We start from the raw sequence: 27,014 nt of genomic DNA, 5'->3' as shown, positions 1-27,014 counted from the left end.
GCAGTGGAAACGTGTTCTCTGTAGTGACGAATCACGCTTCTCTATCTGGCAATCTGATGGACGAGTCTGGGTTTGGCGGTTACCAGGAGAACGGTACTTGTCTGACTGCATTGTGCCAACTGTGAAGTTTGTTGGAGGGGGGATTATGGTGTGGGGCTGTTTTTCAGGAGCTGGGCTTGGCCCCTTAGTTCCAGTGAAAGGAACTCTGAATGCTTTAGCATACCAAGAGATTTTGGACAATTCCATGCTCCCAACTTTGTGGGAACAGTTTGGGGATGGCCCTTTCCTGTTCCAACATGACTGCGCACCAGTGCACAAAGCAAGGTCCATAAAGACATGGATGAGCGAGTTTGGTGTGGAATAACTTGACTGGCCTGCACAGAGTCCTGACCAAAACCCGATAGAGCACCTTTGGGATGAATTAGAGCGAAGACTGCGAGCCAGGCCTTCTCGTCCAACATCAGTGTCTGACCTCACAAATGCGCTTCTGGAAGAATGGTCAAAAATTCCCATAAACACACTCCTAAACCTTGTGGAAAGCCTTCCCAGAAGAGTTGAAGCTGTTATAGCTGCAAAGGGTGGGCCGATGTCATGTTAAATGCTATGGATTAAGAATGGGATGTCACTTAAGTTCATATGCGTCTAAAGGCAGATGAGCGAATACTTTTGGCAATATAGTGTATATATATACTTTTTTTTATATATTTTTATTTGTAATTTTTTTTGAATGTGTATCTATATAGTTAAAAAAAAAAAAAAAAAAACAGCGTATTGTATACTGTACAGTGTATGTTATTATTTGTATATTGTTGAGTGTAATTATGTGTATAACAGATGTTTCAATTGTGTTGTGTTAATTTGATGTTATTGTAAATTGGTTTATGTCTCATCACTGTCACGACTGCTATGTTGATCGGAACTGCACCCAAGAATTTCACACACCATTGCACTTGTGTATATGGCTGTGTGACAATAAAGTGATTTGATTTGATTTTGAAATGCAAAACAATGCAGGTGCATTTTGAAATGTTTTAACTAATCATCTTGTAATGAATGTCACTTCAGTTCTACTTTCTGAGTATGAATTATCATATGCAGTAAAAGACAGAACAATATGCAAGCACTGTAAAAGGTTTTGCCACAAACTCAACTGACAGGCTTGTCTCCTGTATGATTTCACATGAGTCTCTTCAGACCTGGTTGATTTTAGTTGAGAGCTGCGGTTGTTCTGTAGGTGTCTTTGCATAGTGCTTGTGTTAGCCACGGTGTATGGCACTATTTTCTTACAGTGCTTACATACTGGCTGTGTCTCATTTGGAAGGCTGCGTCCTCCGGAGCTCACATTTGTCGGCCGCATACGTCATCGAGGCTGCCTCCTTTTAATTTTTTTTTTTATTATTATTTTTTTTATTGGGAATGCAAAAAAAGGTTAACAGTTGTATAAATGTAAGTGCATATACATAAAAGGCATTGACAATAGATAAAAAATAAGAACAAGAAAGACAAAAAATAAAAATAAAAATGAAACAAGACAGCCTTGATGATGTATGCGGCCGATAATTGCGACCTCCGGAGGACGCAGCCTTCCAAACGAGACACAGCCTTTGTTCGTGTCTTGTCTGTCACTCTGTCACCATTTATTTTTTCCACCGGGTACCTAAAATGCTGCCACACAAATGGTTTAAAAGTGGCGGGGGCATCTTCTATGCTAATTTCACCCTCACACTCCATCATGCTGATATCGTGAGACAGCTTTTCACCTCAACGAGAAATATCGTCACGTTTTAATATTGCGAGATCTCGTCACACCCCTTTTCACCACTGACCACATGAAATTAATTAGACGTCTGATGTTATCAGAAGAGCTGTGGCCCCGAATAAACACCACCTGATCTATACGTATAAGAGGTGTCAAAACTTTACTTAATCGATTAGACAAAATTTTTGACAAAATTTTAACGTCTAACTGGATCAGGGAAATTAGATGGGAACTCTTACACTTGCTTGGATCTTTGTGCTTTTTAAGAATCAGACTGATCTGGGCTTGTGTCATGGTTGGCGGAAGCTTTCCGTTCTTTAATGATTCCATATAAACTTCTAACAAAAGTAGAGCCAGTTCTGTAGCATAAGATCTAAAAAATGTAGCGGCAAAGCCATCTGGCCCCAGAGCCTTGCCTGTGGGCAGGGCCTTGATTATCTGGTCAAGCTCCTCCGAGGTTGTCTCAGAATCAAGATAATTTTTTTTGCTCAGTCGTCAGTTTAGGGAGATCTAATGGTTCCACAAAGTTTCTAATATCTTCATCAGTAGACAAAGGTGTGGAACTATTAAGATCATGATAGAATTCTTTAAAAGCATTATTAATATCAATGGCCGAGGTAAAAATTTCACCATCAGCAGATTTCACTGAGGGAATGGTAGAAAAAGATTCTCTCTGCTTTATATATCTAGCCAAAAGATTCTCTTCTTTGTCCCCTGACTCAAATATGACTTTCTTGCCATTAATAAGCAAAACTCCACCTTCCGTGACAAAATGGTATTATATCTGTATTTTAATCGGGCCAATTCTCTGAGGCCATCAGATGACATTTGGCACTTCAGTTCTGTCTCTGTACTTTTAATATTCTCTTCCAACTCCACGAGTTCTCGTGCTTTGGATTTTTTGATGAATGAGGCATACTGTATGATCCGACCCCTAAGAACCACCTTAAGTGCCTCCCAAGCCATGCCCACAGAGGATACTGAGGACCAGATGGTCTCCATATAAACATTGATTTCAGTCTTTAACATTTGTTGGAAATTAGGATTTTGCAAAAGGGATACATTAAAGCGGCAACTATATGATTTATTTTTCTCCGTATGTGGCAACACCTCTAAACTCACCAGGGTGTGATCTGAGACTAAGATGTTTCCAATCAACAATCAACAACAGATGAAATGAGGGACTCAGATATTTTTTAAAAATCTGTTCTAGAATAAATCGTATGTACTGATGAACATTTTTTTTATAGTCCCTACCAGATGGGTTCAAAAGTCTCCAAATATCTGTAAGACCAAGATTTTTACACATCCTGTGAAGTTTCAGTGTTGCTCTAGGGGGCTTACATACTTTTGCTTCACTATGATTAAGGACTGAGTCCATCAATAGATTAAAGTCTCCTCCCAATATTATATCATCAGGGGTGCCAGCAGCTTGCATCATCCCTTCAAGATCTATAAAAAAAGCCCTGATCATCAGCGTTAGGTGCGTAAATATTAGCCAAAATCAACCTTTGCCCCTGAATTTCTGCTAAAACAATAATGACTCTTCCTAATTTATCTTCACCCTGTTTGAGACATTTGAATTTTAGATGTTTACTTATCAATGTAATGACTCCCCTGCTCTTACTTAAGCCAGCACTAAAGAAAACATGACCACCCCATATCTTCCCAAATTTTTCAGCTTCCTGCGGGGAAATATGTGTTTCTTGAAGAAACACTATATCATATTTCTTACGTTTAAGAAAATAAATAACCTTCCTTCTTTTTATGGAAAACATGGCTCATCAGCTAGCAGACAATTGATTAAGCCAGTCTGTATGCTTCCTTAAACAGACTGGTCATATAGAAATTATTTACTGAGTCTGGTGTGGAAAATCTTGACTGGCCTGCACAAAGCCTAGACCTGAACCCCACTGAACATGAATTGGAATAGTGAATGCAAGCTGGACCTTACTGCCCAACATCAGTGCCTGACCTCAGTGATACTCTTGTGTCTGAATGCGAGCAAATCCCTGCAGCCATGTTCAATATCTAGTGAAAAGTTGAACCAGAGGAGTGACATACTTTGGGCCACATAGGGTATTTGTTATAATGTTATGAGCAACAGTCATTCAATTTAAAGTCACACTCACTGAGCACTCATTTATTGTTAACTGCATTAAAATCATTATATGTGATTTATATGAACATGTTTTCAGGGTGATCTGGGTCCATTTAATCCGGGTCTACCAGTAGACGTTCCTGTATGGTTGGCGCTCAATCTCAAACAGAGACAGAAGTGCAGGATAGTTCCTCCAGAATGGATGGACACTGGTGAGTTTTATGGTCATATATCTGTCCCAGTACACCTGAAACATCACTAAACACAGCTAATGCTTCCATTTCCAGACAAACTGGAGGAGATTCGAGAGCAGGAGAGAAAACTGGATACTTTTACTCCCATTCTAAGTCCATATTACATGGAGCTGACCAAATTATTACTCAATCAGTAAGTACAGCATCAATACATTTAGATGAATTTATGACCTGATTCAGTCAGACATGTCAACATTTGAAAGACACCATGAAATCAAAATTGGAATTTGGTGGCTTATAGTGAATGTCTGTAAGCTTGGAGTTCATCTATATGCAATTTTACTCCTCAAACTTGATGAAATTTCAGCTGTGGAAAGTGAAAAATAATTTTTGAACAGAAACTGTTACTTTAAAATCCGGTTACAGAGGCACTCGCATGGAGAAAAAGCATTGTTTATGTGGCACATTAAAGTCCACATTCCCAGAATTGAAGTGATCGCTCTCTTGGTTATTAGCGTATTAATGAAGAGCATTTTCCAGCGCTCTGATAATGTGTGTTATTGTGTGTCATAGCAGTTACTCTCAAGTTCCAGTATGACACTAAAGTAACATAAAGGCACCAATAAAATTTTTCTTGAAGCCAAAAAATAGTTTTATGTATCGCAAAGGAAGTTTTATAAGTAAATATATCATCTGCATGCGCAACACTTTAATGAATGAGTGCTACTCTCTTTGTGACACACATTCATAGCATGCGCACGCATGACTCGTGAAGCAAAACTGTTATTATCGTAGCTCAAAGTTCTTCCTGGAATGTTCTGCCAAAATAAAAGCCAGAGGGTTTTAAAGTTGAGAAATTCAAACTGAAATTGTATTATGGTATAATATAACTTTATTGTTATTATTAGTATTAGTAGTATTAAATTACAGTATTATTTAATATGTGATATCCTATCACAATTATCCAGTAGAGTAAGTTAACAATAATGTTTTCTTAATAGACTACACATTTTTTAATGTAATATAGAATGAAATGTGTAGTTACAGAAAAAGTGGTTTCAGTGTACTAATTAAGTAATAATTTTCGGTTTTCGGCCCAGTGTTTCGGCCCTGCATTTACACCTTGCATTAACATGCATTTCATATCCGGATAGTATCTGGATATTCTTTAGCTGGACTGTATTTACACCTTGCAGTCAAATGTCTCCACTGTGATCGAATAGAGATCTGGTCAAATTTACCTGCAAAAATTGGAAAACACTACTTAGATATTACATCAGAGGCTGTGGTAACTGAGAATTGTAGTCTTCTAGTGAATTTTAAAAACACTGGTAAATAATTAAAATGCTTTCTATCATTTTACAGTCGGTCGAAGGAAAAACCCTGACAAAGCTAAATTTCACGTCACCGAAGCAAATTTAATGGTATTCAATGCGCGAGTGAAGCCTGGTTTTACGCGAGTGTCAGTTATTAGAAAACAGGAGAGAGATGAGATATCCCAAGTGTAGTCCAATGGAATAATTCATGGGATTTTGTTCATTGTTCGGGTGCAGTATTGCAAGATGGCAGTGTCTGTTGTGTTCCTCACATTGTGATGGCTGAATTAACAGAAAAAGGCTAGAACACACAACACAGTGCTTTAACAACAGATGACTGTAGCATAACATCATCACATAAGTAATTACTTACATATTTGTATCCATGCATTTGCCTTTACAACTTCTTTGAATGTGGTCAGAATCCATTCCTGACCACCTCCCAATGTGGTTTGAGCGATCCGATCATGATCCGATCACGATACGTCTTGGGTGCATTTACACCTGTCATTTAATGTAGTCAAGTGCTATCTGATAGCCATCCGATCACCGGAAATGCAGTTTTCGGTGAAAAGCATTAAAACAAACATTTGTTTCTAGGGTGTCCACCTTATTGATGTTGGTAAGTTTAATGTTTTGTGCATTGAGCATTGAAATATTAAAACAGTGTTGTTTGTGTGCAGCGCTGCAGATAACATTCCTAAAGCTGATGAGATTCGTACACTGGTGAAGGACATCTGGGATACACGCATTGCTAAACTCAGACTTTCTGCAGACAGTTTCATCAGCCAGCAGGAGGCGCACGCGCGGGTAAATCACCACCACTAGTTATCACACGGGTAAACCATTAGAAAAGCAGAAATACTTACATGCTCTTTGCACACAGCTCTTTGCCTTTAAAGGGGTCAAATCATATATTGTTTACCGAAACCAACACAACTGATGGCACTAAAGCACAGAAAGCTGTTTTGACCACCAACATTAAACGCTGAAGTAACTAAAAGAACAAATCCTGAACATGCAGTGAGGATCTGTATTTCATTAGCATCAAATGCCTTAAAAACAAAAAAAAACAATTCTTATATGGGTTGTCTTAACATGTACAGTGCATTCAGAAAGTATTCAGACCCTGTAATTTTTTCACATTTTGTTATGTTGTAGTCAAAAATGCTTGAAATGATTTTTTTCACACCAGTCTACACTCCATACCCTATAATGACAAAGCAAAAATCAGATTTTTGATTATTTAGCTAAATATTAAAAAGAAAATAACTGAAAAATCACATTGACATAAGTATTCAGACCCTTTACTATGACTTGAAATTAGCTCAGATGCATCCCATTTCTCTGGTTCATCTACGAGATGTTTCTGCACTTTGGAGTCCACCTGTGGCAAATTTAATTGATTGGACATGATTTAGAAAGGCACACACCTGTCTATATAAGGTCTCACAGCTGAAAATCCATGTCAGCGCAAAAACCAAGCCATGAGGTCAAAGGAACTGCCTGCAGAGCTCAGAGACAGGATTGTGTTGAGGCACAGATCTGGGGAAGGTTGCAAAAAATTTCGGCTGCATTGAAGGTTCCCAAGAACACAGTGGCCTCAATAATTCTTAAATGGAAGAAGTTTGGAACAACCAGGACTCTTCATAGAGCTGGCCGCCCTGCCAAACTGAGCAAACGGGCAATATCCTTAATGAAAACCTGGTCCAGAGCGCTCAGGACCTCAGACTGGGCTGAAGGTTCACCTTCCAACAATGACCCCAAGCACATAGTAGAGCCCGACCAATATGGGATTTTTGAGACCGATACCGATTTTAGAGGGGGAAAATTCACCGATTGCCGATATGGTGGCCGATATAGTTCATTTTTGAGCTGGAATGAAAACGGACCCTTTTCTATGTGGATTGTGCACCGATTTTGCACCGATATGACTGCAAATGTACTCAGAAGGCTGCTTTCTTAAACAAATATTTTTATCAAAAAATATTTGACATTATTATTATACATTGTCAACAAATTCCAAAAATGAACACTGAGAAAATAAAGAATAAATAAAAATACAATAAATAGCTTAAAAAACATCAGTACTGTATGTTCAGTATTAGTCAGTTGCTGACCATTTAAATAAAGAATAAATTAAAATAACTAAATAAAAATCAGTACTGTATGTTTAGTATCAGTCAATGGCTGACCATTTAAATAAGGAATAAATTAAGATTATAACTAAATTAAATCAGTACTGTATGTTTAGTATCAGTCAGTTGCTGACCATTTAAATAAAGAATAAATTAAAAATACAATAAATAGCTAAATAAACATCAGTACTGTATGTTCAGTATCAGTCAGTTGCTGACCATTTAAATAAAGAATAAATTAAAATGATAGCTAAATAAAAATCAGTACTGTATGTTTAGTATCAGTCAATGGCTGACTATTTTAATACTGCCAGTCAGTTAGGGGCAGATTGTAAAACAAGAAGCATTTACACCTGCCGAGTCAAGAGATAAACAACAGCAGCAGTGTTACACTGTATTCTGCTATACAAGTTCAGGGGAAACTTTCAACGTTGGATAACCAGACTTTTAAATATTACATTTTGTAAATGCAATGACAGGAATTGTTCAGTTGAAGGGGGCACCAAACTGTGAATCCTGAACAAAACAGTTTGGTGAATACATGTTCAGTGGAAAGGAGGATGTGAGAACCGGCTTGATAATATAAATAATATTTTAATAATAAACTAAACCAAAAAGACAAACACACACAGGTGTCGGACAGCTGTCCGTAACACTCTCTCTGTCGCACTGCCGTCTCCAGTTAGCCTTATCCCTCTCGGGCTTAATCAGCCTAATTAGGGTCCGGGTGTGCGGAATCACGAGAGAGAGAGAGAGAGAGAAAAAAAATGTAATTACTCGCTGGTTCTCCGATACGCCGTAGCCTGGTCCTCAGCCACTGGTGGACGACAGTCAAGCCACCCCTGGCAGACGGAATGCCCTGCCGCGTTTTCGGTGGATGGTAGGGGTCTCCCCCGCCCCTGGCAGCAGTCCTCCTGCTCCAGGCGGTCGGCCAGGGACCCCTCCCCGCTCACGGTCGGTGATCTCAGAACCCTCCGCGTTTCAGCAGCTGGCAGTGGCCTTGACTGCTCCAGGCGGTCGGTTAGGAGCCCCTCCTCCCCTTGTGGTCGGCGGCCGTTCCTCCATTCTCAGGCGGCCGGGCTCCTCCGTCCCCCGGCGGATGGCCGCGGCTGCTCCATTGGGGTGGATGGTAGTGGCGAGGACTCTACTACGGCGCATCCCTCCTCCTTCCTGGGTTTTGGCACCAGTGCAACACATTCAGTGGAAAGGAGGCGGCGAGAACCGGCTTGACGATATAAATAATATTTTAATGAGAACCTTAAACCAAAAGAGACACAGACACGGGTGTCGGACAGCTGTCCATAACTCTCTATCTGTCGCACTGCCGTCTCCGGTCGGCCTTATCCCTCTCAGGCTTCATCAGCCTAATTAGGGGCCGGGTGTGTGGAATCACGACCCGGCCCCGTCCTCCGCCCTGCCACAACGTTTACACATTAGCTTCCACTCAGCTGACAAGGGATGAGAGTAACTACGTGGTTAGCTAGTTAGCTATGAGCTCGTTGTCACGGAGAGTAAAAGATGGACGTTGTTTATTTTACTTTCCAGCATTGCGTCTAACCAAATAAGTAACAACGTAGCTTGAAATCAACACTCAACAGACACGATCCACCACCGTAAGTTGTCTGCTGAGCTGCAAAAAGATGCTCTGCTTACCTTTCTATCTGCTACATTACTGACTGCACTGACAAACTATAGCTGGCTAACATAGCAAACAGATGTGATAAACATGAGTGACATGGTTGTCAGGGACAGGGTTAACGTTATATTAGTTATATTGAAAAGGGAAAATGATGGGGTCATTGTTTATTAACTTTCCATTATGTATTTCACAAACTAGTTAGCAATTTATCGTGACGACACCGCTTAACTCCACACTGTCTGCAGAACCACCGTCAGCTCAACTCTGTAAACAGTGGAGTCGGAGCGCGCTTTGCTGGACAAACTACATTATGACACCAATTCTAAATCATCCAAGCATTGTTTTCTGCATATGTTCTGAAAAAAAGGTTTTCATATCTACGCATATCAGAAAACATATACGCCGATACCAATATATTGTGAAAGGCTAATACTGGCCGATAAATCGGTCAGGCACTAGCACATAGACAAGACAACACAAGAGTGGCTTAGGGACAACTCTGTGAATGTCCCTGAGTGGCCTAGCCAGAGCCCGGGCTTGAACCCAATCGAACATCTCTGGAGAGACCTGAAAATGGCTGTCCACCGACGGTCCCCATCCAACTTGACAGAGCTCGAGAGGATCTGCAAAGAAGAATGGCAGAAAATCCCCAAATCCAGGTGTGCAAAGCTTGTCACATCATACCCAAAAAAGACTAGAGGCTGTAACCGCTGCCAAAGGTGCTTCAACTAAGTACTGAGTTCAGTGTCTGAATACTTACACCGATCAGCCACAACATTAAAACCACCTGCCTAATATTGTGTAGGTCCCCCTCGTTCCACCAAAACTGCACCAACCTGCATCTCAGAATAGCATTCTGATATGATATTCTTCTCACCACTATTGTACAGATTGTGGTTTATCTGAGTTACCGTAGACTTTGTCAGTTTGGCCATTCTCTGTTGACCTCTCTCATCAACAAGGCATTTCCATCCGCAGAACTGCCACTCACTGGATGTTTTTTTGTTTTTGGCACCATTTGGAGTGAATTCTAGAGACTGTTGTGTGTGAAAATCCCAGGAGATCAGCAGTTACAGAAAAACTCAAACCAACCAGTCTGACTACCACCCCTGGAGTCGCGAGTTTGAATCCAGGGCATGCTGAGTGACTCCAGCCAGGTCTCCTAAGCAACCAAATTGGCCTGGTTGCTAGGGAGGGTAGAGTCACATGGGGTAACCTCCTCGTGGTTGCAATTAGTGGTTCTCGCTCTCAATGGGGCATGTGGTAATTTGTGCGTGGATCGCGGAGAGTAGCATGAGCCTGCACATGCTATGAGTCTCCGCAGTTTAATGCACAGCGAGCCACGTGATAAAATGCACAGATTGACGGTCTCAGAAGCGGAGGCAACTGAGACTTGTCCTCCGCCACCCGGATTGAATTGAGTAACTGCGCCACCATGAGGACCTACTAAGTAGTGGGTATTGGGCATTCCAAATTGGGAGAAAAGGGGATAAAATATTTTTTTTTTTTTTAAAAACCAGCCTGTCTGGCATCAACAATCATCCATGCGATTATCTAATCAGCCAATCTTGTGGCAGCAGTGCATAAAATCATGCAGATACGGGTCAGGAGCTTCATTTAATGTTCACATCAACCATCAGAAAGGGGAAAAATGTGATCTGAGTGATTTGGACCGTGACATGATTGTTGGTGCCAGATGGGCTGGTTTAAGTATTTCTGTAACTGCTGATCTCCTGGGATTTTCACACACAACAGTGTTTAAACATACAGTCTCCAATTTACAACATTTGTTTTAACAGTCATTATGTGAGTGCATTACACATTGATTTTAAACAAATGTACACAGCACAAATATAAACAGTATACATGGGAGTGCCATATAATCTGAATTGTTCCAATTGATAACATGTTTTAACCGTTAATATTATATATTTTTTTAAACTTGATTCTTTGTAAACACCCTCAGACAATGGTGTATACATGATAATACTGCCAGTCAACTTGTCCAGCTGGGGAACTGAAGTAGTTTGTGAAGTGTTTTGAATGTTTCCTTTCTCGTTGAGCAAATCAATATCAAACTTTTCATCGATGTTGCAGCTGGTAGAGAAATCCATTTTCTTTTTCAATCTGGTCATTATAGAAATCGCAGGCCTGTCTTTCGTATTGCAAGTTAATGGCAAGTTTGCATAACAACCATGTAGCAGTTCTTCTTATCCATGATGGCCAAAGGGCAGACCAGCTGAAAGGTGCTTTGTTCCACCTACCGTACAGAGTTAAAAATGCTTGTCGATTAGCGCAACAATTTTCCGAGGAGGCAAAAATATAAATTAGTATCGAAAGATAAAACCAATAAAAGATTGCAGTGGGTCTAAATATCATGCATTATTATGTGTTTTTGCTGCTAATTATGCTCCCATACACAGATGTCTTGATAACTACAGATGTATTATTTTGATCACCAACTCAACACTTGTAAATACAACAAACGAACGGAACACGACACAGCACCAGCTACAGACTACGATCAATGCAAACATTTATAAATGAATGGAGGGCCCCATTCCATGTACATGTAGGCTACTGTATGTGTAGCCGAACTCCATCCTCCACTGCTTCATTGCGTCAAATAAATATATGATCATGTCGTTCAGTCTTCCACAAGTTTTAGATCTTCCAATAGCTTTTATTCCATCAATATTTTGCCATATTTTGAAAGTTCACCTTTCGCATTATCCACAAGTAGGCTTGATGAAGCGTAAACGTGATACTGAAAGCTGATTTGCTTGAATGGTTACCTCTGATAATGATTGTTTATGAATGCGGAAGGAGGTACATTTCATTGTGCCTCCGTTTGGATGCTTATTAAACAGAAGCAGATGATGTTGCCCCATTTGAATATCCATTTTGATTGGTCAGTTTACTAATGAGAGAAGGCTTTATGCCATCAGCCTCCTCTGGCATTCATACCGATTCATACAGTAATTTAAACTCACCTGTCTACCGTGTATGAAAGAAAAATAAATCGAAAAATATATTTCTCCATTAAAGGCATCTGAGTTGTGTATGTTATTAAGTAAACTGATGAAAAAGTTTATTTTGAATTTATTTTTGAGGAGGCTCCACCTCCCTTGCCGTCGCTGATATACAGTATTCTTTTTCCAGCTGGATAACCTCACACTGATGGAGATCAACACCACACGCTCATTTCTTCTGGATTCTCTGAACTGCATGTATAAACTGCGCTCAAACCTGCAGCCAGGCAGAACTCATGACTACTGAGACGCTCACAAATGCCGTACTTGCTCTTACATGACTTATGTCATTTTCAGCCTCATACAGTCATGTGTTGCGCAATAAACGGCAACTGTCACAACTGGGATCAAGTTTGCTTTCATGTTCTGTAGATATGGAATTTGAGCTTTCGATGATGTTGTAATGGTTTAGTTGAAATATGGCTTTGTGGTTCCTGTATTCCTCACATTTTTGTCAACTATTGTTCATAAAACTGTACAGATAAATAACGGAGAGTATTTTTTGTGTGATTAATCTTTTGTTTTAAACACATTTATAAAAAAAACTTCACAAGCCCGGTCAGGAGCCATTTTTTCACAGTGTATGTTTGACAATAAAATTGTTTGTTGATTTTTGTAGTTGGATTATCTTTTTGTTTTATTTTTATTTTTTGTAGATGGTTTGGCATTATTAACCATCCATGTTTACTGTTGACTCTTTATGATGATTTTTCAAAGATCAAGATGATATCTGTTCATACCCTCAATGTGTAAATAGGTGACTAACGCTGGACTGTCACTGTAACAGACAAGCATAAAACCTTAATGAAGGGTTGTATATAATAAAGAATGTGTTTAAAACTATTCCTGTTTATATGCATTAAACAGTCATCAACCCGTCATGTGCTGGGGATGTTTAGCGTTGGAAATAACTAATCCCTGTTATTCATTACTATGAGTTATTTGTTTGCATTTGTTCATTCACATTTCATTAGAGAGAATTATCATTTGTGAGTATTTTTATACATATACACAGAAGTAATGAGCGAGCATCATTAAACAGCATATTCAACTTGTACCTTGTGGACCTGAGATCTAAATTTTCACATTCAGTTTCCTCTCTTCACTCTTAATATTGTTTTAAATCATACATATAATACATAAAAATGAATATATATGTAGTTTTACTATAGTAATATTGTTGTAAACGTCTTTTTTTGGCGGAAAACAGATTTGATGCAGTTAACCATGGTTTTACTACAGTAATATGGTGTTAATATATTAACCATGTTTAATTTTGTGGTTACAATTATTTTACTACAAAATACCATGGTGATACTATGGTTACTGTATCTGTAGAGGGCGTCAGGACAGATCAGTGTTTTTTTCATCCCCATTTCATATCATCAAACACTTTATTTTAGTAAACGTTCACAAAGTATTTTAAATGTGGAAATAAAATGTCTAAAGGGAGTAATTTATAATAACTGAAAGTAAACATTGGTTGTTCTCGTGGTGATTGGTGGCTGGGTGTGAGACGGGCGTTTTCTCCAGCGAGGAGTATCAGCGTCTAGGTCAATCCTGGAAATCACTGAATTGTTAAATGAGAAATTGTGTGTTCAGTAGCGCATCAGTCTGTGGTGTTGATTCTGCTCATGATGTGTGTTCAAATGCTTTCCTCTGAGATAACATGGCCCAGATAGTTTAGTGATTTCTTGACAAGAAGAGCTGGCAGATCCCAGTTCCACTTGCTTGAAGTTTTTAAAATGCTGTTGAACATCCCTTGGGTACACGACAGTGTTGTCAATGTGGACAAAACAACACTTGCCGATGAGTTCTTGTAATACCCTGTTCATTAGTCTCTGGAACATGGCTCTTGCATTTTTCAGACCAACCGGTAGATGCAGATATTTGTACTGGTTCTGTTTGGTGACGAAGGCTGTCTTCTAGAGGAGTTTTTGCATTGAGTGCCCAGTTGTCTACACAAAATCGGGTATTCCCATCTTTCATAGGAACTAAGACCACCGGTGCGGCCCAATGTGATGTGTATGGACAAATGACTCCCTTTTGAGTATACTCTCTACTTCCTCATCTATGAACATTTGCTTGTGGATCGGTGCTGGGTATGATCTCTTCTGTACAGGGACCGAGTCAGTGGTTACTATTTGATGTTTAATAACTGTGGTCTGACACAAGGTATCCATAAAAACTGTCGGTCTGTCTTGTAACAGGCTTTCCAATTATTACTTATCTGTACTGGGAGCATCTGCATGGCTCACCGGTTCTTTGATGGCAGTGACGGTGGTATCGGGTATCTGAACGGTTATTAAGTTTACCAAGTTTTTCTCTAAGTCTGAGCTGTACTTTTCCTGTTTGTCCATCTTGCTCTCCAGTTGGTTTGCTTCAAAAGTATTAATTTTTAACAATAGTAACCTAGGGGGCCTGGGTAGCTCAGAGAGTATTGATGCTGACTACCACCCCTGGAGTCACGAGTTCGAATCCAGGATGTGCTGAGTGACTCCAGCCAGGTCTCCTAAGCAACCAAATTGGCCCAGTTGCTAGGGAGGGTAGAGTCACATGGGTTAACCTCCTCGTGGTCGTGATTAGTGGTTCTTGCTCTCAATGGGGTGCGTGGTAAGTTGTGTGTGTAGCATGAGCCTCCACATGCGGAGTCTCCACGGTGTCATGCACAACGAGCCACGTGATAAGATGCACAGATTGATGGTCTCAGAAGGGGAGGCAACTGAGACTTGTCCTCCGCCACTCCAATTGAGGTGAGTAACTGCACCACCACGAGGACTACTAAGTAGTGGGAATTGGGCATTCCAAATTGGGAGAAAAGGGGATAAAAAAACAAAAAGGAAAAAACAATAGTAACCTAGGTAATTAATTCTCGGGCACACGTGTTTGTAAATAAAAAATAAAAAAATCACGTCCAAACTACACCCACGATTAGTTTTAACCAATCATCAACACTCTTCGACTAGCCGAGTTCTCCGAGGTCATGAATTTCAGAGATGTGTGCGAACTGGAGAAATGTAAGCAAACTCTTTTCTTTTCACTGCATTTCGTCATATTTTTAGGTAAACTAAAAGAAGCCTGTTCACCCAGCAAGTAAATATTAGCCTTTAGAGGAATATTCCGGGTTCAATACAAGTTGAGCTCAATCGACAGCATTTGTGGCATAATGTTGATTGCCAAAAAATAATTTTGACTCGTTCGTCCTTTTCTTTAAAAAAAAAAAAAAAAAAATGGATGTTTCATTTACAGACTATGTCTCCTTTGGGTTTAAATGAAGACTTTGGTCTTTCATGTTTTCTGTTAAAAAAAAAAAAAAAAAAATTCTGGGCATGATGTTTATGAACGGCATTATTGCCTAATGTGTTATTGTTCCCATCATTATTTTCATTTATTATTTGTTGTTCCATATGGAGTTGAACTGAAGTCTGTGGATTGATTGTTTGATTATGATCACCTGAAGATTTGTAGTGTGCTCTTTTTATGTAACTATTGAGAATAAGTGAATTGTTACACTGACGACGGCAGACAGCCGAAACGTTTGTACTATTTTTATCTCCTGCTTGAATCTAATAAAAGTATTTTTAGAGTGCAGACCTTTTTGCATTTTCATATTGATACATAGGTCTTAGCACCTAATTAGCTGGGAGAGTGCGGTGAGTGCTTTGATTTAAAGAAAAAAAGAAGCAAAAATCGAGGTTACAGTGAGGCACTTACAATTGAAGTGAATGGGGCCAAATTTTGGAGGGTTAAAAGGCAGAAACGTGAAGCTTATAATTTTATTAATTTTATTTTATCTTTTGTTGAAATTAATGTATTATTTGAGCTGTTAAGTTGTTTAAATCATAATTTTTACAGTAATTTTAGACTTTGTTGACATATCGTCATTGCAATGAAGTTGTAAAATTGGCTATAACTTTACACAGAGAAGGTTAGTAAGTGGTTTTATCACAATAAAATTCTGTTTACGTATCGTTTACGTTTTGTGGCTATACTTTTGAAATAGTGAGTTTTAACATTTGTAGATTGGCCCCATTTACTTCCATTGTAAGTGCCTCACTGTAACCCAGATTTGAAATATTTTTAAATAAAAGGAGGGACATCAACATTTTTCCAAAAATGCTGTGTTGATTGAGCTTAACTTGTATTGAACCCGGAATATTCCTTTAAGGAGCAGTCACAATACAATTCGTACTCCATGATCCTGGTCAGTTGCGATGTCCAAAATGATTTTGCATGCTCAAAGCCTATAGTGTGAGCAAGGCTTTACAAGTAAAAGAGTTAAACACCTTTTAGATAACCTGTCAGTTAACTCGAGAATGTGCATGCATTAGCTGGATCAGCCTGAAAAATTTTGTTTTTGAGCATGATCTGAGCTAGGGCTGGGCGGTATGGCATTATATATCATAGCGATATAAAGGATCAACCGGTAGAGATTTTTGTATAGGCTACTGTCTATATCGCAGTATGTAAAGGCCTGTGTGCGACGCTTGTCCAGGCTACTTGTGAGAGAGACAAGAAGGAATACAGAACGCGGAAGGGAGGAATTTATTTTTTTTAATTAAAAGGTGCCATTCCCTTTCGAGTCGGTCACTTCGATGCTGCTTCAGTAGCTGACACTAAGGGGTTATCTCTGCAGGAATACTGATCTCTGAATTCTTTAAAATCATGGCAGTTTAAATTGGCAGATAGTGCTGTAGGGGAATACAGTCATACCCAGTAAAGAGACCAGTTTGAACAATGAAGACCAGGAGTCAAAGTTGAAGTTTCAAACAATAGAGAAATAGTTTACTGAAGGCAAAGTTCTCCACATTTCCAAAGGCAAAGACAGAAACAGAAGGCTCTAACCTCAAACTAACTTAGATAACAAACAACCATAATTACAGGCAAATGCAAATGAGTTGGCATCATCTTTACAGGTTAATCATACAGATATTTTCTGAAACTAACCAAACATGGTAAACTGCTGATCTATGCAAAAGTTGTTATTTAGAAGCATAACACTGATTAGGTGGAACCAAGAATCCACAGATGAGGGTCAAAGTTAATCATAAATCCAAAAGGACTTTTCTTCTTTTAGACCTGGTGCCAGAGGTTGACTGATCATTTTACCCGATCACCTGGCTCCATCACTCCAACAATTCCTGTAATTGATTTAGATAAAGACAATAGGAGAGAGTAGACTATAGGAGAGATTGAGAAATACAAATAAGGAAAAAGAAAATACTGCATCTTAAGATAAAGAAGAGACTGTATCTTTTTTCTTTTTGATTTTCTCCCCAATTTGGCATGCCCAATTCCCAATGCACTCTGAGTGTGGAGGCTCATGCTATTCTCTGTGGCATCCATGCACAACTCACCATGTGCCCCACTGAGAGCAAGAACCACATTAAAGTGACCACAAGGAGGTTAACCCAATGTGACTCTACCCACCCTAGCAACAGGGCCAAGTGGTTGCTTAGGAAGCCTGACTGGAGTCACTCAGCATGCCTTGGATTCAAACTTGTGACTCCAGGTATGGTAGTCAGTGTCTTTACTTGCTGAGCTAACCAGGCCCCCTGAGACTGTATCTTCTTAATGCTGAATGTCATCGAAACGCAGGCTGAATGTTTTCTTTTTCTTCTAGAACAAAACATTAAGACTCACAGCTTGCACTTACAAGTACACTGAGAATTTCTAGGTGAAAGGGTACAGGAGGTTTATTCTTTACCTAAAACTTTAACACAATAAAACTCTTGTTTGCTTTGATCAATAATCAATTGAATTATTGAAAATTCACATGTATATTTGTTCTCTGGGAGCCGGGCTAAATGAGTAAGCACTGTTTCCTGCATTCCTGATATAAATCAGACCCTCAGTCGCAATGTTGTTGCCGATAAATGTTCTTGAATTTGATGCTTGCCAAAGTCTTTTGAGGATGTCTCTATTTCCCCATTCAGGTAGTTAGGAGCAGTACTTGTATGACTGAAAATAGCTGTACGTTGGCGTGACATGCTGAGCATCAGAACTTCATGAGGTTTGTGTAGACCTTTCAGAAGAGAGCAGACATTGCAAGGTGGCTTGTGGGGCTAGAGTTATGATTTTTGATTTGGGTGCGAAAGTGTCTCGTGTTCAAATCCAAGAATAGCTTGTTCTTGCCCTTCGATCTTCCAACTTTATCCCATGGGGTGCAAAGTCTTAATGTCAGCGTTACAACCAAGCAAGCATTTTCTGTGAAATTGGACATAGACAGTAGAAAGATGTGGATGGTTAGCGCAGTTGGTTAGAGCGCGGTGCTAATAATGCCAAGGTCACAGGTTTGATCCCTGTATGGGCTAGGGTGAGTTTTGATCTGAATCTCTCTAGAGCGCATGTGTAGTGTCATATCCTATAAATCCATGATGGATTTACAGGACATGTAGCTGAAATAGAGCGCCATAGTATCTAACCTGGGATGTTTAGATTTTTAGTCTGCGTTCTGGCTGCCCATGCCCTCCTTTGAACTACTTACCAAAGCGCAATAACACTCTCAACAGTGAAAGAGTACAGTTCCATGGTGTAATGGTTAGCGCTTTGAATCCAACAAGCTGAGTTCAAATCCTGGTAGAACCTCCTTAGGCTTTTGTGCCCAAAAACAGAGGTTGGCTGTTGAAGTCCCCATAAGAGGCCTAAAATGTGCCCTTCTCTTGCTAATTTCCACAAAGCATGTTCGTTGTCCACACCCAGGGGAGTGCTTTTTAGTAACCGTCGGTTCCATGGTGTAATGGTTAGCACTCTGGACTCTGAATCCAGTGATCTGAGTTCAAATCTCGGTGGGACCTTCCTTGTCTTTTGCACCAAAGGTTCGGAGGACCCAATCAAAAGTACTTTTCAAAATCAGTGAGCCTCCAAATCTCCTGTATGAAAGCATTCGTACTCTGCTGCGAGTGGCAGAGATCTATGAATAGGAGAATGCAGATCGATACCCTGTGTCAAAAGTGAGTTTTGTGGTAAAGAAGTTTAGCACCCATGAAGAATGTGACATGGTAACTGTTCCCAAGGAAACTTCATTGCAAATTAAATTTGCGTTTCGAGTAAGAAATACATGAACATGTCTGAGCGCTACATGAGAAATGGAACAAATGAAAAAAAAAATATTTGCATTTTTGTTAGAATTTATTGGGGATTTCACATGTTGTTGAACTATATTCTTGCCCAAGAGTTTTGAAGATTTCTCTATTTCCCCATTCACATAGATAGGAGCTATAATTGCATGACTGAAAAAAGCTGTACATGGGTGTTGCATGCTGCAATACTCTGCTTGCCAGGTCCATGAGCGTTTCACCATGCGCTTATATAAAAAATATGTACATATATTGTTCTTGTTGCACTCTAATCTGTCTTGGATAGTATTTTTCTGATACAATTGAATATTTGGAATGCAGCACTTTTCGTGTTATTGTCTCCTTAAGATGAATCGCTTATGTTGTATTATTCCTCTATTATAAGCCGCTTTGGATAAAAGCATCTGCCAAATGAAGAAAAGTAATGTAATATAATGGATGAGAAACATAATTTGATGCCCAGGTCTGTAAAATTAGTGAAGAACACTAAAAAGAGAAAGTTCCCTCGTGGAGTATTGCTGCATGCCAGGCCCACGTACAGCAGACTTTAGTTCTGAATCTCTCTTCTGCTGAGCTCTCATTTGCAGGATAGCCTCATGTAAATCCATGAGGAATGAAGGTTAGCGCTCTGGCCTCTGAATCCAGCGATACCAGTTAAAATCTCGGTGGGACCTTCTGTGACTTTTGTGCCAAAAGGTGCAAAGGACCCAATCAGAAGAACTTTGGAAAAGCTGCGAGCCTCCAAAATCTACTGAAGTGAAAGTGTACCAACTCTGCTGGCCAGGTCTATCACATTCAAATTGTGATGACCCGATTTTAGATTAGAGTACAGTTGCTGAAAGGTGAAGTTCCTCATGGAGAATGTGGGAATCGATCCCGCTACCTCTCGCATGCTAAGCGAGCGCTCTACCATTTGAGCTAATTCCCCTCCTGGTATAGGGGCAATGTGCCTTTCTTTCATTTTTGTTGGTTCCTCAGCTATGCATCCCAGAGGTACCAAACCACTCTTGTTTGTTTCCTTTCGGAGTGGGCCATGGGCCATTAACACCTTCCAATAGTCAGAAAGACAATGTCCAAGGAGTCTCACGAGGTAGTCATCCTGTATCATATGTGAGTTTTGTGGTCAAGTAGGTTAGCCCCCGTGAAGAATGTGACATGGTACGTTTTTCCAAGGAAACTTCAATACACATTCAACTTGCATTTAAAGAAAGCAATAGATGCAGATGACTATGAGCGCTACATGAGAAATGGAACAAATGAAGCAAAATTTTGATTTGCAGTTTTGTTAGGATTTGTTGGCGATAAATGTTCTTGAATTTGATGCTTGCCAAAGTCTTTTGAGGATGTCTCTATTTCCCCATTCATGTTGTTAGGAGCAGTACTTGTATGACTGAAAATAGCTGTACGTTGGCGTGACATGCTGAGCATCAGAAATTCATGAGGTTTGTGTAGACCTTTCAGAAGAGAGCAGACATTGCAAGGTGGCTTGTGGGGCTAGAGTTATGATTTTTGATTTGGGTGCGAAAGTGTCTCGTGTTCAAATCCAAGAATAGCTTGTTCTTGCCCTTCGATCTTCCAACTTTATCCCATGGGGTGCAAAGTCTTAATGTCAGCGTTACAACCAAGCAAGCATTTTCTGTGAAATTGGGCACAGACAGTAGCAAGACGTGGCCGGTTAGCTCAGTTGGTTAGAGCGTGGTGCTAATAACGCCAAGGTCACGGGTTTGATCCCCGTACGGGCCAGGGTGAGTTTTGATCTGAATCTCTCTAGAGCTCTTGTGTCATGTCCTGTAAATCCAATGTCAGAATGTGATCCATGCAAATGTAGCTGAAACAGGGAGCTATAGACTGAAAATCTGAACATCCCAGGTTAGAAACTGTGTTCTGCCTACCATCTGTCCTGGCTGCCCATGCCCTCCTTTGAACTACTTACCAAAGAGCAATAACACTCTCAACAGTGAAAGAGTACAGTTCCATGGTGTAATGGTTAGTGCTTTGAATCCAACAAGCTGAGTTCAAATCCTGGTAGAACCTCCTTAGGCTTTTGTGCCCAAAAACAGAGGTTGGCTGTTGAAGTCCCCATAAGAGGCCTAAAATGTGCCCTTCTCTTGCTAATTTCCACAAAGCATGTTCGTTGTCCACACCCAGGGGAGTGCTTTTTAGTAACTGTCGGTTCCATGGTGTAATGGTTAGCACTCTGAATCCAGTGATCCGAGTTCAAATCTCGGTGGGACCTTCCTTGTCTTTTGCACCAAAGGTTCGGAGGACCCAATCAAAAGTACTTTTCAAAATCAGTGAGCCTCCAAATCTCCTGTATGAAAGCATTCGTACTCTGCTGTGAGTGGCAGAGATCTATCAATAGGAGAATGCAGATCGATACCCTGTGTCAAAAGTGAGTTTTGTGGTAAAGAAGTTTAGCACCCATGAAGAATGTGACATGGTAACTGTTCCCAAGGAAACTTCATTGCAAATTAAATTTGCGTTTCGAGAAAGAAATACATGAACATGTCTGAGCGCTACATGAGAAATGGAACAAATGAAAAAAAAAATATTTGCATTTTTGTTAGAATTTATTGGGGATTTCACATGTTGTTGAACTGTATTCTTGCCCAAGAGTTTTGAAGATTTCTCTATTTCCCCATTCACATAGATAGGAGCTATAATTGCATGACTGAAAAAAGCTGTACATGGGTGTTGCATGCTGCAATACTCTGCTGGCCAGGTCTATCACATTCAAATTGTGATGACTTGGTCTTAGATTAGAGAACAGTTGCTAAAAGGTCAAGTTCCTCATGGAGAATGCGGGCATCGATCCCGCTACCTCTCGCATGCGAAGCAAGCGCTCTACCATTTGAGCTAATTCCCCTCCTGGTGAAGGGGGCAACGTGCCTTTCTTTCATTTTTGTTGGTTGCTCAGCTATGCATCCCAGAGGTACCAAACCACTCTTGTTTGTTTCCTTTTGGAGTGGGCCATGGGCCATTAACACCTTCCAATAGTCAGAAAGACAATGTCCAAGGAGTCTCACGAGGTAGTCATCCTGTATCATATGTGATTTTTTTGGTAAAGAAGTTTAGCACCCATGAAGAATGTGACATGGTAACTGTTCTCAAGGAAACTTCATTGCAAATTAAATTTGCATTTCGAGAAAGAAATACATGAACATGTCTGAGCGCTACATGAGAAATGGAACAAATGAAAAAAAAAAAAAACAATTGCATTTTTGTTAGGATTTATTGGGGATTTCACATGTTGTTGAACTGTATTCTTGCCCAAGACTTTTGAAGATTTCTCTATTTCCCCATTCACATAGATAGGAGCTATAATTGCATGACTGACAAAAGCTGTACATGGGTGTTGCATGCTGCAATACTCTGCTTGCCAGGTCCATGAGCACTTCACCATGCACTTATATAAAAAATATGTACATACAGTGGTGTGAAAAAGTGTTTGCCCCCTTCCTGATTTCTTATTTTTTTGCATGTTTGTCACACTTAAATGTTTCAGATCATCAAACAAGTTTAAATATTAGTCAAAGGTAACACAAGTAAACACAAAATGCAGTTTTTAAATGAAGGTTGTTATTATTAAGGGAAAACAAAATCCAAACCTACATGGCCCTGTGTGAAAAAGTGATTGCCCCCAAACCTAATAACTGGTTGGGCCACCCTTAGCAGCAACAACTGCAATCAAGCGTCTGCGATAACTTGCAATGAGTCTTTTACAGCGCTGTGGAGGAATTTTGGCCCACTCATCTTTGCAGAATTGTTGTAATTCAGCCACATTGGAGGGTTTTCGAGCATGAACTGCCTTTTTAAGGTCATGCCACAGCATCTCAATAGGATTCAGGTCAGGACTTTGACTAGGCCACTCCAGTCTTAATTTTGTTTTTCTTCAGCCATTCAGAGGTGGACTTGCTGGTGTGTTTTGGATCATTGTCCTGCTGCAGAACCCAAGTTCGCTTCAGCTTGAGGTCACGAACAGATGGCCGGACATTCTCCTTCAGGATTTTTTGGTAGACAGCAGAATTCATGGTTCCATTTATCACAGCAAGTCTTCCAGGTCCTGAAGCAGCAAAACAGCCCCAGACCATCACACTACCACCACCATATTTTACTGTTGGTATGATGTTCTTTTTCTGAAATGCGGTGTTACTTTTATGCCAGATGTAATGGGACACACACCTTCCAAAAAGGTCAAATTTTGTCTCGTCAGTCCACAGAGTATTTTCCCAAAAGTCTTGGGGATCATCAAGTTGTTTTCTGGCAAAAATGAGACGAGCCTTAATGTTCTTTTTGCTCAGCAGTGGTTTTCATCTTGGAACTCTGACATGCAGGCCATTTTTGCCCAGTCTCTTTCTTATGGTGAAGTCATGAACACTGACCTTAACTGAGGCAAGTGAGGCCTGCAGTTCTTTGGATGTTGTTGTGGGGTCTTTTGTAACCTCTTGGATGAGTCGTCGCTGCGCTCTTGGGGTAATTTTGGTTGGCCGGCCACTCCTGGGAAGGTTCACCACTGTTCCATGTTTTCGCCATTTGTGGATAATGGCTCTCACTGTGGTTCTCTGGAGTCCCAAAGCTTTAGAAATGGCTTTATAACCTTTTCCAGACTGATAGATCTCAATTACTTTCTTTCTCATTTGTTCCTGAATTTCTTTGGATCTCGGCATGATGTCTAGCTTTTGAAGATCTTTTGGTCTACTTCACTTTGTCAGGCAGGTCCTATTTAAGTGATTTCTTGATTGAGAACAGGTGTGGCAGTAATCAGGCCTGGGTGTGGCTAGAGAAATTGAACTCAGGTGTGATAAACCACAGTTAAGTTATGTTTTAACAGGTGGGGCAAACACTTTTTCACACAGGGCCATGTAGGTTTGGATTTTGTTTTCCCTTAATAATAACAACCTTCATTTAAAAACTGCATTTTGCGTTTACTTGTGTTATCTTTGACTAATATTTAAACTTGTTTGATGATCTGAAACATTTAAGTGTGACAAACATGCAAAAAAATAAGAAATCAGGAAGGGGGCAAACACTTTTTCACACCACAGCATATTGTTCTTGTTGCACTCTAATCTGTCTTGGATAGTATTTTTCTGATACAATTGAATATTTGGAATGCAGCACTTTTCGTGTTATTGTCTCCTTAAGATGAATCGCTTATGTTGTATTATTCCTCTATTATAAGCCGCTTTGGATAAAAGCATCTGCCAAATGAAGAAAAGTAATGTAATATAATGGATGAAAAACATCATTTGATGCCCAGGTCTGTAAAATTAGTGAAGAACACTAAAAAGAGAAAGTTCCCTTGTGGAGTATTGCTGCATGCCAGGCCCACGTACAGCAGACTTTAGTTCTGAATCTCTCTTCTGCTAAGCTCTCATTTGCAGGATAGCCTCATGTAAATCCATGAGGAATGAAGGTTAGCGCTTTGGCCTCTGAATCCAGTGATACCAGTTAAAATCTCGGTGGGACCTTCTGTGACTTTTGTGCCAAAAGGTGCAAAGGACCCAATCAGAAGAACTTTGGAAAAGCTGCGAGCCTCCGAATCTACTGAAGTGAAAGTGTACCAACTCTGCTGGCCAGGTCTATCACATTCAAATTGTGATGACCCGGTCTTAGATTAGAGTACAGTTGCTAAAAGGTGAAGTTACTCATGGAGAATGCGGGAATCGATCCCGCTACCTCTCGCATGCTAAGCGAGCGCTCTACCATTTGAGCTAATTCCCCTACTGGTAAAGGGGGCAACGTGCCTTTCTTTCATTTTTGTTGGTTGCTCAGCTATGCATCCCAGAGGTACCAAACCACTCTTGTTTGTTTCCTTTCGGAGTGGGCCATGGGCCATTAACACCTTCCAATAGTCAGAAAGACAATGTCCAAGGAGTCTCACGAGGTAGTCATCCTGTATCATATGTGAGTTTTGTGGTCAAGTAGGTTAGCCCCGTGAAGAATGTGACATGGTAAGTTTTTCCAAGGAAACTTCAGTACACATTCAATTTGCATTTAAAGAAAGCAATAGATGCAGATGACTATGAGCGCTACATGAGAAATGGAACAAATGAAGCAAAATTTTGATTTGCAGTTTTGTTAGGATTTGTTGGCGATAAATGTTCTTGAATTTGATGCTTGCCAATGTCTTTTGAGGATGTCTCTATTTCCCCATTCATGTTGTTAGGAGCAGTACTTGTATGACTGAAAATAGCTGTACGTTGGCGTGACATGCTGAGCATCAGAACTTCATGAGGTTTGTGTAGACCTTTCAGAAGAGAGCAGACATTGCAAGGTGGCTTGTGGGGCTAGAGTTATGATTTTTGATTTGGGTGCGAAATTGTCTCGTGTTCAAATCCAAGAATAGCTTGTTCTTGCCCTTCGATCTTCCAACTTTATCCCATGGGGTGCAAAGTCTTAATGTCAGCGTTACAACCAAGCAAGCATTTTCTGTGAAATTGGGCACAGACAGTAGCAAGACGTGGTTAGCTCAGTTGGTTAGAGCGTGGTGCTAATAATGCCAAGGTCACGGGTTCGATCCCCGTACGGGCCAGGGTGAGTTTTGATCTGAATCTCTCTAGAGCTCTTGTGTCATGTCCTGTAAATCTAATGTCAGAATGTGATCCATGCAAATGTAGCTAAAACAGGGAGCTATAGACTGAAAATCTAAACATCCCAGGTTAGAAACTGTGTTCTGCCTTCCATCTGTCCTGGCTGCCCATGCCCTCCTTTGAACTACTTACCAAAGAGCAATAACACTCTCAACAGTGAAAAAGTGCAGTTCCACGGTGTAATGGTTAGCACTTTGAATCCAACAAGCTGAGTTCAAATCCTGGTAGAACCTCCTTAGGCTTTTGTGCCCAAAAACAGAGGTTGGCTGTTGAAGTCCCCATAAGAGGCCTAAAATATGCCCTTCTCTTGCTAATTTCCACAAAGCATGTTCGTTGTCCACACCCAGGGGAGTGCTTTTGAGTAACTGTTGGTTCCATGGTGTAATGGTTAGCACTCTGGACTCTGAATCCAGTGATCTGAGTTCAAATCTCGGTGGGACCTTCCTTGTCTTTTGCACCAAAGGTTCGGAGGACCCAATCAAAAGTACTTTTCAAAATCAGTGAGCCTCCAAATCTCCTGTATGAAAGCATTCGTACTCTGCTGCGAGTGGCAGAGATCTATCAATAGGAGAATGCAGATCGATACCCTGTGTCAAAAGTGAGTTTTGTGGTAAAGAAGTTTAGCACCCATGAAGAATGTGACATGGTAACTGTTCCCAAGGAAACTTCATTGCAAATTAAATTTGCGTTTCGAGAAAGAAATACATGAACATGTCTGAGCGCTACATGAGAAATGGAACAAATGAAAAAAAAAATATTTGCATTTTTGTTAGAATTTATTGGGGATTTCACATGTTGTTGAACTGTATTCTTGCCCAAGAGTTTTGAAGATTTCTCTATTTCCCCATTCACATAGATAGGAGCTATAATTGCATGACTGAAAAAAGCTGTACATGGGTGTTGCATGCTGCAATACTCTGCTTGCCAGGTCCATGAGCGTTTCACCATGCGCTTATATAAAAAATATGTACATATATTGTTCTTGTTGCACTCTAATCTGTCTTGGATAGTATTTTTCTGATACAATTGAATATTTGGAATGCAGCACTTTTTGTGTTATTGTCTCCTTAAGATGAATCGCTTATGTTGTATTATTCCTCTATTATAAGCCGCTTTGGATAAAAGCATCTGCCAAATGAATAAAAGTAATGTAATATAATGGA

General features: G+C 40.1%; 1 protein-coding gene and 5 non-coding genes across 7 annotated transcripts in view; 4 read left to right on the top strand and 2 right to left on the bottom strand.

The window, feature by feature from the left end:
• Positions 1–12,789, top strand: part of LOC127456164 (DNA replication complex GINS protein PSF2-like) — a 41,119-nt gene extending 28,330 nt beyond the window's left edge. The window contains exons 2-5 of one of the 2 annotated variants that reach the window (XM_051724511.1): positions 3,958–4,072; positions 4,148–4,247; positions 6,054–6,209; positions 12,310–12,789. In XM_051724511.1, coding sequence (XP_051580471.1) covers positions 3,958–4,072; positions 4,148–4,247; positions 6,054–6,198 — 360 coding nt within the window. In that variant the 3' untranslated portion in view covers positions 6,199–6,209; positions 12,310–12,789. The remainder of the gene's footprint in view (positions 1–3,957; positions 4,073–4,147; positions 4,248–6,053; positions 6,210–12,309) is intronic. The other variant, XM_051724510.1, reaches the window with a different exon arrangement.
• Positions 12,790–18,904: 6,115 nt separating this feature from the next.
• Positions 18,905–18,976, top strand: trnaq-cug (transfer RNA glutamine (anticodon CUG)). The gene has a single exon. It is a non-coding gene; the product is annotated as a tRNA-Gln (tRNA).
• A 1,137-nt stretch (positions 18,977–20,113) lies between these two features.
• Positions 20,114–20,186, bottom strand: trnaa-agc (transfer RNA alanine (anticodon AGC)). The gene has a single exon. It is a non-coding gene; the product is annotated as a tRNA-Ala (tRNA).
• A 741-nt stretch (positions 20,187–20,927) lies between these two features.
• Positions 20,928–21,001, top strand: trnai-aau (transfer RNA isoleucine (anticodon AAU)). Its single transcript has one exon. It is a non-coding gene; the product is annotated as a tRNA-Ile (tRNA).
• Positions 21,002–24,909: 3,908 nt separating this feature from the next.
• trnaa-agc (transfer RNA alanine (anticodon AGC)) lies at positions 24,910–24,982 on the bottom strand. Its single transcript has one exon. It is a non-coding gene; the product is annotated as a tRNA-Ala (tRNA).
• A 1,239-nt stretch (positions 24,983–26,221) lies between these two features.
• Positions 26,222–26,293, top strand: trnaq-cug (transfer RNA glutamine (anticodon CUG)). The gene has a single exon. It is a non-coding gene; the product is annotated as a tRNA-Gln (tRNA).
• The last annotated feature ends 721 nt before the right edge of the window (positions 26,294–27,014 follow it).

This window comes from Myxocyprinus asiaticus, chromosome 18 (genome assembly GCF_019703515.2).
Source record: "Myxocyprinus asiaticus isolate MX2 ecotype Aquarium Trade chromosome 18, UBuf_Myxa_2, whole genome shotgun sequence".
NCBI classification, from domain to species: domain Eukaryota; kingdom Metazoa; phylum Chordata; class Actinopteri; order Cypriniformes; family Catostomidae; genus Myxocyprinus; species Myxocyprinus asiaticus.
The sequence above is the reverse complement of the archived record's forward strand: the minus strand, read 5'-3'. Positions and strand labels throughout refer to the sequence as shown.